Raw genomic sequence first — 13,316 nt, 5'->3', positions numbered from 1 at the left:
TTCGTGGTCAGCATTGGCTGTAGCAGTTGCAGTGTGCTTTCAGAAACCCTCCACCTTCCCCAGCTCCACTTGTATAGATCTGCTATGGGTAATTCATGCACACTATATTGTAAAGCAGCAGCAGCATGTCTTATGAAATAGTGTGAATTATCAAAAACGCGATCTGAGAGAATCACAGACGAGTCCCCGACGCCCGTGAGATAATTTGACATGCTAAATATCTGGACCTGTCAGCGATTCAAAATCCTGTGGTGTGAATGTGTTTTGACAGAAAAACGTCGGCGATGACCTACAGCCAGACCAAGATACAGACATCAGACATTTTGGATCGCAAATCTTCTTGCAGGCTATAATTTTTAATAAGAAATTTAGTCTCGCGCGAGAACTTCGGTCTCACGCACGCGTGATTTTGCGTTATTTCCTTATCACTTCTTGATTGTTTGTGACTTCGCATGTGTTTGGTTGTGAAACGTAGTTTGCGGACCAGACAGAAGTTGTCTGCGATTCTTTCTTTTGTAAAGTCATGCAGTGTGAAAACCCCTGTCGTAGATCCATCGTGCAGTGTGCACACAGCAGCTACTGAATGTTACCCCACATAGTTACCCCGATAGAACTCGGCATTACTTGCTCACAGCAGTGTATATGTATCGGCAGTAGCAAGTCCTGTACTTGCTCTGCAGCAGCAGCAATAACCAACAGCAGCAGCAATAACAGCAGCAGCGTAGCAGATCTATTCTGCCAAGATCAAACATATCAACATTTTCATATCCAATAGCATGCCAAACACTCCGGAAGTTGTCATGACAGAACTGTAATTAGTGCTACATCTGTTAATTGATGGGATGACTGGTCCACCTTATGACAGTTACTGAAGAATTTAAAGCCATAATGTCCAACAAATTGATCATCATCACAGTATAGTTTTGTAACACTTTTAAATATGTTTCATAGAGTGTCTCTGAACAGCTCTGTGGCACAAAATTATTTAAAATGACCCATGTCACCCTCGATTTCACAGTATTTTAAATGCCTTTGCTGTAGTACAATCATTACAATGCCAAAGACACACTAAATATACCTGAATGTGTAATTTATTTGGCAAAATGTGAGAGAAGTACCTCGTTTTCAGGTAATCGCTTCTTTAGGTCTTTAGCCCATGACTACTTTGTAGACCCGCACACACTGATAGTGGCCCACAGGGGGGTAAAATTAGGATAATCTACAGCGGAAGCTCATGAAGTCCAAATGTAGCACAGAGTGGCTTATCGTCATCATCATGATAATAATGATCTGCTCCAGCAGCAACCTGCGCTCTGTCTTTCTCTTCCATTTATGAGATGCGTCATATGGCTAGGTCAAATCCATACAAGTGCCAGGAAGTGAAAAAAAAAAAAAAAATAGGACAATGAGAAAATGAGAGCAAGAAACGTCATAAAGTATTGGGTCATTCTATAGAAGGCAAATCCTGTAACTCAAATCAAGGGAGAGCTGAATCTTGCCCTTTGTACTTCCAGATATTTTAAACACTGCACTGCTTGCACAGATTTGAAGAAGTTTGACAAAACTTCTAAGTACCAACTAGCTGCTGTTACTCGAATCTTCACCAGCAAAAGCACCTCGTAGAACTGTGTCCTTACACCCACCCCTGCTTTTCCCAGTCTGAATGACGGAGCTGGATTTCATTATGAACACGAGAGGAAGCTCAGTGCTGCCTACATTTGTTTAAACATGGAACTGCAGTGTTTTCCACTGTAGAAACTTGAGGCAACATTTCCAGTCTTATTTTTACGGGTTCACTATCTGCATTGCTGCAACCCTCATTGATGTACAAAGACACAGACACTGAGAGGAGAATTAAAGATCCGCAGGAATAAAATGAATTAATGAAATTCCCCCAAGGTCAATTATGACCCATAAAATTAAATTTAGTCTAACAGAATTATTATTGTGATTCACTGTATAACATGTATACAGATTATTATCCTGCCATCATTATTAGATATTACCCTGCCACTGACCATCTGCAATTCAAACTTATTTTTGGTTTGCATTTGTACTGCTGAAGGAGAGAAAGAGACTGAGAGAGCAATACTTTGGACTTGCAGATCCTCCAGAAAGATAAAAGTTTAAAGTTGTATATATGTGTGCAAAATAATATAAAAAAAATTATTATATATATATATATATATATATTAAATGTTTCTTTTATCATTTCATTCATCAAAAGCAGAGAGACATATTTTTGTTTTTTATATACAAGTTGGATTTATAATTTCCACCTTTCATTATCCTTATATTATCTTTTTAGTAAAGGTTTTAGTATTTTGTATTTTATTCAGTATTTTCTGCTGCGTGCTGCACAATACAGAGTAAATCTTTCATTTTGCATCACATATTCTTTCTTATATATTGGGTCCACAGGATAATGCATGTTTTCCTCAGCATGTTGGATGCTTAGTGAACTGAATTTCATTCATAAAAGCTTTACGAAAGAAGCCTACTTTAAACCTGTCTGCTCTGTGCCTGATAGTAAAATACACACAAAGGACTGCTTCTCAGACGCAGATTATGTCAAATCCAAGATTAAATTTCACTGTCAGTTATAGCAGTCCCCTCTTAGTCCTGGCCTTGGTTTAATCTGTTTCTGGAAAACTGGCCTAAAATGCTGGAAGTCTGAGCATCAACTTCAAAGAAGTCATCATACACTTCTGGCTTTTAAATGAGTTTGAAGACAATAAAAAAAATATTTAAAAATATTAAATAATATTAAATAAATATAACACCTATAAAACATTACACTATATCATAAAATACATACAAAAAATACAAAATAAATTGAGCTAATGTAAATTAATTGTAAAAGTAGGCTACTGAACAGTGTTAACATTCATTCTCACAGATCAAAGTAAAAATTTTGTACAAATAAAACATTTTGAAAACTGTTAGCCAAGAGTTTAGCTGTATAAATATGATTGAAATCACAGTGAATCATTTAAACACATTAGGTATGCTGACTATCTGAATTGAAGTACTTTAACTCATAGAAAGAAAACATAATAATTCATGACAATAAAGTGACTCATTTAGTGCAGTTTTCATTCCTATCTTCTGCTCTTTTCACTAACATACTGGAATGTTTTTTCACTGAATAACAAGTTTGTGACTGATAATTAGCTAATGAGTTAATCAGTGACGCAGTTGTGAAATTATGACTGAGCCTTTCTCGTATGTTAATAATTCAGTCTCACATGGTCCATCTTCAAATGCATGTCAGAAAGGATGTGCCAGTATGAATGTGACAAAGTTAGAAATCTGATTAAAGAAATGTCAAATAAGCTTTTTATAACAGCATGCATGAAATAGTGTAAACCTCTAATGTAAAATTTTGAGAGTGCACAAGATGTCTCCATTTAATGAAGTTGATGGCTGTAATTGCGTGTCTGGATGGGTTTCTTGTTGTCATGTGAGCTCGTGAAAGTGATCTGCTCTGTCATGAGACGCTCTGTAATAAGGTCTGGTACGAGGAACAGATGGACATTATTTGAGAAACAGAACTGGAACTAAATGAGTGTAACGACAAGCCAAGTGCTTCAGCAGAGCAAGAGTGACGTGAAACTAATGGAGGAGGAGAAACGAAAGGACAGAGGTGGAATAGTGAGAATGGTGGAAGGGGTTACTGTGCCGGAAAGACATAAATCATGGTTGCAAAGTAAAGAGAGAGTGTTACAAAGGAAATAGTAGCAACATGAAAGAATGTGATAGAGAAAGAAAGAGAGGGGGAACAACAGAGATGGTGAGAGGAGAAGAATAATTTGCTGATGGATAGATTCTCAGAACATCCATTACAGTGTTGCCTGTTTCTCAGACGTCACATATTTTCTCCAAGGACTCCTCGTCCGCTTTTCCATCATGAAAGGCAATTACAAAACACCCTAGTGGAAAAAGAGGCTGATTTTCCACGGAGTTAACATCCTTTTTTCTTGTCACTGCCAATATCAATTGCCTAACAGCTGTAATGTATTGTACATAAAGTGAGAGACGCTTTCAAAAAAAAATTGTTTTTGTTTAATGATTAATTTTGAAGTAATTTTTTGTACAGTTTTATAAAATTGTATTTTTATAGTAATGTAAGATACAAAAATATATGGTTGAATATAAATATATATATATAAATATATATATATATATATATATATATATAGCAGACATTTTAAATTGTAATAACATTTCACACTATTGCTGTTTTTATTTTATGTGAGACTTCAATTTCAAAAACATTTAAAAAAAAATGACCAATGGTAGTGTATTATAAATGTCACAAAGCCATTCTTTTAATTCATTAAATTAGACATTAGATGCTTCAAACAATCAGTTTGAAGTACTTTTCATTTGAAACATTCGATTCTTAAATCATCCTGTACTCATGAGGCATGGAGGAACAAATACATGCCTCATGTTTCTGACATCAGCACCTGTTATTGTAATGAGTTTACAGAGTTTGTTTGCCTTGTTTCACTCAGGCACAAATGACAAAAGTGCTACAATATTGTTATACAATAATTTTACTAACTGATTTAACGTGCTGAACAAATACTTTGTTTAAACGAAGCTGACAACTCCATTATGGCCAATACAAAATCAGTCACCTTTTTTTCTTTATCTCAGGCAACTTTTTCATTTCTTTATCCTCTTTAGATATCATTAGAACTCTCTTTCCAATAACAGCTGCTCCCAGAAATCCCGGAGGTGCTTCACTGTGTCATGGCCATCACAAAACTGCTTTAAATCGTCCCATAGAGTCTGATGCATATAAATATGAACCACAACTACTCCTTGAATCTCACTTATCACACTGTCCAGGTGAGCTGTTAATGCCTTCTTTGCTAAAGAAGTGTCTGTCCCGTACAGGTCGATATTAAAACGGAGAGACCCTCCGTTAAATGGAATAGGATAGGGAGCTGTGTGGAGGCTCATGAACAGAGGTTTCCCACCAGAACCATCTACAAACCATGTCAAGTTTCGCCTTGCCAAGACTTGAAGGTTACTCTCCATGAGTTTCAAGGGCTGCCAGTCCTGGATGATAGCATTCCCTGGAAGCTGAAGTCTGGGAGACAGGTCTGAATCCAAGAGAAGGGCCTTAAGAGCATCCAAGTCCTTTACTGACACTAAAGGATGGCTGCTGTTGGACCCATCTGACGCAAGCAGTTTTTCCTTCAGACCTGAGACAAAGCTATCAAAACCCTCAGAATTCCCCATCAGAGAGACAACAGCCTGGTTTAAAAGACAGAAAGAGAAAACAGTGAGAAATGTTGCTCTGGTAAGGATCAAAAGGTGGTGAGAGCGAGAGTCAAGAAGAAAGAAGACCTTTTGTGAAGTACATAATTCATCTAAGAACAACAATATAAAAAAAATAACAATATAAGTAAGGGATAATGTATAGGGAGGCGGTTGTTATAGCGAATAACAAACAACCCCGGCAGGCTGAACGGGACCCCGACGCGAAGCGGAGGGATCTTGAATCAGCCTGAAGGGGTTGTTATTCGCTATAACAACCGCCTCCCTATACATTATTCCGTTTATTACATGGCTACCTACCAAATAAATCAATAAATTGACACAAAATATTGATTTAAAAAGGAGTTTATTGATTTAAAAACGATTGTATTGCTTCCGCTAAAGAAAATAGTCCGTTCCGAGCTACGGTTGCGTCCATAGCAACGCTCTGTTTTTCATGGCAACGGTCTGTTATACTTCGCAGCGGTCTGTTATCAAGAAATAACAGACCGCATTCTACATTGGAAATCAGCCAAGCCATGTAACTTAATAAAAAGATATAAGAAATGCAGATTACTGACTATTTTGATTATCAAACAATGAATTTACTTTTGCAACTGATTTAGAACATATTAAAAGGAAAGTATGATTGATAATGTTTGCTGCAACATGTTTTTCACTTACTGTATTTTGGGTAACACTTTGCAATAAGGTTAATGCATTAGATATCATGAACTAACAATGTAAGCAAAAGAGTAGTGTTGTGTTCATTTATAAATATACTATTGTTCATCGTTAATTAATGTTTGTTCATAAAACATGAAATAAAGTTTACATAACTTGAATATATAAATATAGGTGACTTGACGTGAAATTATTTTTCACTTTTCAAGTTCACTCATCAATTTAACTCACCCGTCTGGCCAGCAGTGTGAACTTGCTCAGTTTTTCGGGCCCTGGGTCATCTCCTCTGGTGAGGCGTTTGGTCTTCACATTGGGGTAGACTTTCTTAATGTAGCCATCAACAAATGTCTGGATCACTCCAGCCAAACCACAGCCCCTTTCATTCGGACACACTCTTAATCCCTCAACTATCACGGTTTCACCTCCATCAACCACCAGGCCTGACTCCAGTGCCACCTAAAAGCACATAGTAATAATTATTTTAGGCTAAAAAATATAAATACCTGTGTCTATAGCTGAATATTTTATAAAATCAATAGAGAACACAGTTTTGATGATAGCATTTCACTTCATCATGCAGTAAAGTTTAACTGTTTGGCTAAGTTAAGAGTGTGTTTAGTTGGCTGTTAATTGTTTTGAGAGAAGTGACCTGAGTTTGGAGAAATGTGTCAAATCGATTGAGATTGTAATATATGCTAATTATAAAAGCTGATCTGCAAAAGTGCTCCTCAGAATGCATGCCACCAGCAGAGGTTCACAGGTGTTGTGTAATAGCACAATATAATACTTTGTAATGATAATATCAAACAATTACAGTTGTGTAGTTGGCCTTATTTTACTGCCCTAGACTATATAGTATATGAAGAACGAAGCTGTCCAGTGGTATAAAAGTCATATCCAGAGTACAAGTATATGGGTCATGAGTCAATCAATATGTGCACACCAGAGAACACAGGCACTGATGTGGTTAATTTCAGCCACAAGTTAAAATGTTGTCTTTCTTGAGAACTACTAGCATTGCATTGATCAGTAGACACATCAGAGAATATTTTAACCATTAGCATGTTTCCTCATCATAGCGGTTAGTGATTTAAATTAAACACGGATGTTAAATGTTAATATAACATGTCCCTCAGTAACATTCAGGTTTAGATTACGAAATAAATAAGCTTTAGTAACAGTTCATTTATTTGATATCCTAGTTTTATAATATAATACATAATAAGCTTTGTATCCTCTATAATACAGTGTGTAGGCTTTGATGAAAAATAACCTACAATTTAACAACGGTAGGCTATTTAATATTTTCTCATGGCTTCTGGCTGAGGTTAATATCAGAAAACACATGAGGTCTGTCAAACCTTTTTACTCGTGTATCGCTTACCAGCTTCCTATCTCTCCGTGCTATAATAACCACTCTTCCTGGCTCAGTCATCCAGGAGTGATAGCGATGTGGAAGGTAGTCATTGCCACCATATATGTCTTGTGATATGGCCATCACGTCATCGTAATCTTCTGGTCTGGCCAGACAGAAGATCAGTCCATCACTTTCACCCACACAGTGTGAATTCATCGTTGCTTCTGCACAGGGATTAATCGATTAATTTGTTGTGTGTCTAGTCTAGTCTCAGAAACAAATAAAAACAGATTAAAGCAACAATAAAAAGTCTAAAATATATCAAAATTTGAAATACCTTATTTTTATTGATTGTAAATATTGCAATCTAAAGTAGATGCAATTTGCCTACGTAGCAGACAAAGTGTATTGAGCAACTTATGATTCAAACACCACCACTGCTAAGTGTGGATAACATTATAATTAAGCAAAAACCTAATATAATTCTTTATTACAGTCTACTAAGAAGAGAGTGGACTTGCTATGATCATGTGATCACTAACCACTTATTATTAGAGCACTGATAAAAATGCAACCAGGCCTACACCTACTTTCAAAAAAAGCCTAAGCAAAGCATTACTGATCTAAGTTTACAAGCGATACACCAAAAGCCGTGCAGAAGATTTGTTCAGTAATGTAGTTTTTGATGGGAAACGAGTCTCAGTCTGCAGAACTTACCGCGTGAAGTATCGACAGTCGTGTGATTTTGACGATGTGTTCCAGAAGACAATAAGGACGACAAAGTTCCTCCCCGGACGAACATGGACTTTACTCTTGCAGGCTTGTTAAACTTTTGTTGCCGGTTTTACAGACAAGACTTAAGCCTAGTTCCAGACTAAAATACTAAAAAATGTTTGAGCTGTCTAACTGAAGGTAACTTGCACTGACATCTTAAAATATGTCAGAGCCATTGTTTTATCTCAAGATGCACAACAGTATTTGTTTTGTTTTTTAAATAAAAGGTATATTATAAAAAGTACTTAAATGACAAATTTAACTAAGGCCTAATCCTGGCTAAATCTAAGCATTGTCTGTGAAACCAGGCCTTTGTGTTTAAAATGTCCAACCTTTGTTTACACAGTCTGAACCTCTTTCTTTTGTTTTGTTGGCATCTTCAATCAATTATCCAACATTCGGTACAGTGGGCACAGAGATCTTATTTGAGACGTTTCGAGTAAATTAAAAAAGTAGCCTAATTAAATAATAATTAGCCTCTTTAAAATATACAACCTGAAGCCATTTCCTTTTCAAAAACAGTATCGCAGCCCCACCCAGTGGGTACAAAGCGACATTGCAGTTTTGTGGCCGCAATGAAGAGAAAGCATGTCTAAAAAAGAGTATATGCTCAGAGGATGTAATGTTATGGAAACTTACAACCACGGGCAGGAAGTATAAAAACAGTACAAAATCTAAATAACGGAAGTGCATAACATTTCGTTGTCCTGAGTAATACATAATCTATCATTTATCATAATAGTTAGACTTGGCATTTCTAGAAAGAAAACAATAGATTTGTAGGGGGAGGGGAGATTCTTTATTTAACAAGTCATTTAAGGTATTTCAAAGTATTAAAGGTATTAAATAGTAAAATGATCCTTTGATGTAAGTCAAATATACTTTTAGCATGACTTGATGAACAATAAGATACTTAGGCTATAGGCATTATGAATGTTATATAATATGATACTTGGACTTGTGACAAAGACTTAAGTTGGGAAAATGTCTGTTAGATTGTAACAGTAAAAGATTCATGAGATTATTCAGTGATAAAAACATGCATGTTTCTTAATCTGAAAACAAAATATTTATTCATTTCATATTTTTTCTTTATGCAATACATTAGAATTAGCTTTATACTATTTTACTTTACACAAATATGATTAGGTTCCTCTGAATTGCTCTGGAAAGACTGGATATTATGAACTGCTGAAATAATCATTCAGTTGTATCTGGCCTCAAGGGGCTGGCCTCTACATTTCTCTTTGGTAAGGGACTCTGTCCTAACAGGTGATAAACGTGTCCTTGATCAGTCATTGTACCTTGTGTCCATGCTTTGGGTTGGCCTTGGTAAGACTTCCACAGCCGGCCATAGAAAAGGTCTTTTTTGATCTTGGCATATAGTTTTGAGGGGTCAAAGCCATTTGGAGAACTTTGAGAAGTTGGTGCATCATCTGATTCTTCTGCATGTGTCTAAAGTAAGAGATTTACATTTTAGGATGGTTTTATTATTGTTATTAGAATATGGTAAAGCAATATGTACTGAAGAAGATATCGATGGTGCCGCAAACAAGGGTCGTGAGAATTGGTCATGTAGAGCAGCACTCAAACTTTAACCGCAACCATGCACGTTCTTTAGAAAATAACAGGAAGCTGATACCTTTAATGTACTGCAATCACAGTGCATTCGAGGTTGAAAAAATGGCACAGTTAAAATTCAGTACACTCCACTTTTTACACTTTTCCACTGCAAATTCTAGATTGCTCTGAGAGCATTTCAACTGTGACGGCTGTTGATGTGCTTTTTGTGAATAGTCACATTTAGCATTCATAAGTCTTGAATGGTACTGAATGAGTCCCTTACTGTTTAGAATTACTATTTAGAAGAATAGTTAATTATTAAGCTCACTCATCTTCTTAACGACAGAAACTTTATCTCTAATTATTTATTCATTGTTTTCTTTATAGCTTTAAATTCTTACCTCAGACGGTGAGTCTGTCCCGTATGTTCGTATTTCAAAAGACTTCATCCTGCAAGGTCAAATTTCCCATGAAATTACTCTCAGATTTTGTCAAATTTTTTTTATATGCAGCTTTTTGCTATGTTTTGATCTTTAATGTATACGTTTATAAATATTAGTCTTCATCGTTTTTGTGTAAACATCTGTAAGATGTGATCTCTATACCTTCTGCAGTTGTTATTTCTGCATAAGTAGAATAGGATGGTCAGGATAAAAAGGGAAAGAATCGTTCCAATGATAATTGCACCCATACGTCCAAATAATCCCAGCTTTGGTTTTTGCTCCATGTAAGTAAAATCTATGACGAAAATATCATAATAAAATTAAGAGTCTCAAATTTATGGCAGAGTATGTGTAGGAATAGATGTGCAAGCATTACCTTTTATCGTAGACGCGTTGATACCGACATCTTTCTTACTGATATCAGTACACTGCTCCAGTTTACCAGAAGGAAATGTTATGAACGCACAACAGATGTGCACACTCTCTTTTGATGCTACTTTTATGAGAAGGGATGATGATTGATGTGGAGATGTTTTGTTCTGTATCTTCACTTTAGTCTTATATTCAGCATTTATGTAAGTTCCAAAATATGGATGATACGTGCCCAGTTTGGTGCGATTCGGGCCTCTTAGCATCTCCCAGTTGATTTGTGTCATATTTTCGTCCCCTGAGAGGACACAGGTAATGTTCTGACCATCTCCATCACGACTGTGACTGATGGAAACGTCACTGTTTGATTTGCCTGTTAAAGAACACCAATGAAAAACATGCAGAGATTATAAGGATCACTGAGACACAAACCTAAAAATATAAAATAATGAATGCTTAGTAAAAAGGCTAAATGCTTACATTCAGAAAAATAGAGTTTAGTGTTGTTACTAAGCCTGTCACGATTATTAATTAACCGTATGATGAATCACAATTATTTTGAGATAACTGCAATAATTGTGCAGGTTATATTTCAATAACATTTTGCCATCCAAATAAAGGAAATTTAAGCGCTTAAAGAAATGCCATCAAGTGTGTGGTAGAGATATTAGCTATTATAAAGTACATAGTCAAAGGTCTTCATATGAAATGAAGGCTTGCGTGTTTAATCAGACTGCATTATATTATATTATAAATAATTACATAAATACTTATATAGATATGAATAAATTTCACAACATTACAAGTAAATCATATGGGCCTATATTATTATATTTATTATTATTATACAAATCCAAGTAAAAACAAAACATTAGGCTTACACTGTAGTAACAAAACAATTAAATCTTTAATCATTATTAATTGTATCGTCAGCGCAAATTTTTTTATTGTGACAGATGTAGTTACTGAAAAAAAAAAAAAAAAATTTTATATATATATATATAGGCTATATATATATATGAAGAGTTCAGATGCAAAAGCCTCTAAGTGCCATCTAAAATTTTCTACTAGAATGATCATTTTTTCAAGCTTGTATATTTAAGTTCAATAATTTCACTTAAATGGCAATGCAAATTACCTATTAATTGTCATTTAAGTGAAATTACTTAACTTAAATATACAAGCTTTATAAAAATGATCATTCTAGAAGAAAATTTCAGATTGCACTTAGAGGCTTTTGCATCTGAACTCTTCATATATATATATGTGGATTATTTAGTTAATCTTCCTATCCAGTTAATCTTTATTATTGTAAACTTATTTACTAATAAGAATAATGCATTGGCTTTTTCAAACATATGAAGCCACAATGGAGGTGTTTGTTTTATATTTAGTTTCAGAAGTGGTTTATATAGGCCTACCACAATATATATACTGCCCTAAACAATGTTTTAGAGAGACAAGTTTATGACGCATGTTGAAACCACAATACAAGCTGTGTTTAGAACTCGCTCTATTACATTTATTAATCTTTTATAATAATAATATTAAAAAAAGAATAAATACAAAATCAAATCAGGATAAATAAATCAATAATGTAAATTCGAAAAAGTGAATTCGAAAAGTAAATCACAGAATGAAAATGAAATATGCTTCAAAGTGAAAGTGCTGTGAAGGTGTGTCAGCATTAGTGTGTTATCAATATCTGAAAATATTTTGATACATGATTAATTTACCATACAATCATATATATTTGACTTTAACTGGTCAAATGTAGAAATAAATTTGACATCCTCTGCTCAAACTAATAACACAGTATTCACTTACCTGATTCCAGGAAGGCAAGTATGAGAAGAGCACAAAGAAAGTTGCTGCTCATGGTTGTTGCGCTAAACCAACACTGACTTTCTCTTCTGCCTGTTTCCTATTCTTAGTCTGATTGTTTTTTAGCGTGTTGTTATACTGACTTCACACTAGACCTCTATATCTTACCATCAACCATTTTGAATTCGCTTTGTTCTTTCTTTCTTTTTTTCCTTCTCTTTTTTTTAGTTTTTACTTTTATTGCCAACTCAGATCTTTGATGTCTCTAAGAAGGAAATGATGCTTAGTGAACGTGGGAGTTTCCACCAAGCATGTCTTTCTACCCACAAATGGCATTCAAATGAAATTTTATGGAAACGTTTAAAAGTATAAGGCTAGTATTTGGAATGTAAAAATGAATATGCAAAAACTGTATGTAAAGTCATGCTCACCACGTAAAAAAATACACTAGAAAATGATAATCTAAAGGAAATGGAATCATTTAATGGAAACTGCAAGGGTTGGCCGAAATAATGGAAACAAATCAAGTAGCAACTGCTTCAACTTCCATTCTCAGGGCAGCTTTAAACCACATTGAACTAATGCCATACTTAAACTGTACATGATATATTACCCAGCCAGGAAGTTAAAGAATTTTACTACAAGGTGACACTTGAGATGACCACACACACGCACACATATAAATGTCAAGCTAGGGCTGCTGATATTCTAGAGCAGTGTTTGCCAACCAGTTTTTGTCTTATGCCCCCCCCCCCCCATCTCTAAGACTGTAAGTACATTGCCAGCAAACCATAAAGATGTTCATTTTGACTTTTAATATAATTCAGTATTATCATTACTATCATTAAATTCTCCATTATTAATATAAATAACTTATTATGATGAATTTATTACTAAAAAAAAAAGAAAAAGAAAAAAAGACTCACTGATGTAAGGGATCATCTGTGTTTCATGTCTGGTTCAGTTAGTTTCCATGGGTTTTCATAGAGTTTGATTATCAGCTGCACCTGTCGTTTGCTCTTGTATTT

General features: G+C 35.0%; 1 protein-coding gene across 2 annotated transcripts; it reads right to left on the bottom strand.

The window, feature by feature from the left end:
- Nucleotides 1-4,222: 4,222 nt before the first annotated feature.
- nat16l (N-acetyltransferase 16, like) lies at nucleotides 4,223-12,582 on the bottom strand. Of its 2 annotated transcripts, XM_079866211.1 has the most exons (8): nucleotides 12,292-12,582; nucleotides 10,472-10,837; nucleotides 10,258-10,390; nucleotides 10,054-10,102; nucleotides 9,394-9,544; nucleotides 7,343-7,539; nucleotides 6,190-6,414; nucleotides 4,223-5,271 (listed from the first exon to the last, which is right to left on the bottom strand). In XM_079866211.1, the coding sequence occupies exons 1-8, from the start codon at nucleotides 12,341-12,343 to the stop codon at nucleotides 4,702-4,704; spliced, it is 1,743 nt and encodes a 580-aa protein (XP_079722337.1). In that variant the 5' UTR covers nucleotides 12,344-12,582; the 3' UTR covers nucleotides 4,223-4,701. The 2 variants fall into 2 exon arrangements, with proteins under 2 accessions (XP_079722337.1, XP_079722338.1); XM_079866212.1 differs by lacking the exons at nucleotides 9,394-9,544; nucleotides 10,054-10,102; nucleotides 10,258-10,390; nucleotides 10,472-10,837; nucleotides 12,292-12,582 and adding an exon at nucleotides 8,033-8,453.
- Between the last annotated feature and the right edge of the window lie 734 nt (nucleotides 12,583-13,316).

Source organism: Squalius cephalus (assembly GCF_949319135.1).
Source record: "Squalius cephalus genome assembly, chromosome: 3".
Classification (NCBI taxonomy): domain Eukaryota; kingdom Metazoa; phylum Chordata; class Actinopteri; order Cypriniformes; family Leuciscidae; genus Squalius; species Squalius cephalus.
The sequence above is the reverse complement of the archived record's forward strand: the minus strand, read 5'-3'. Positions and strand labels throughout refer to the sequence as shown.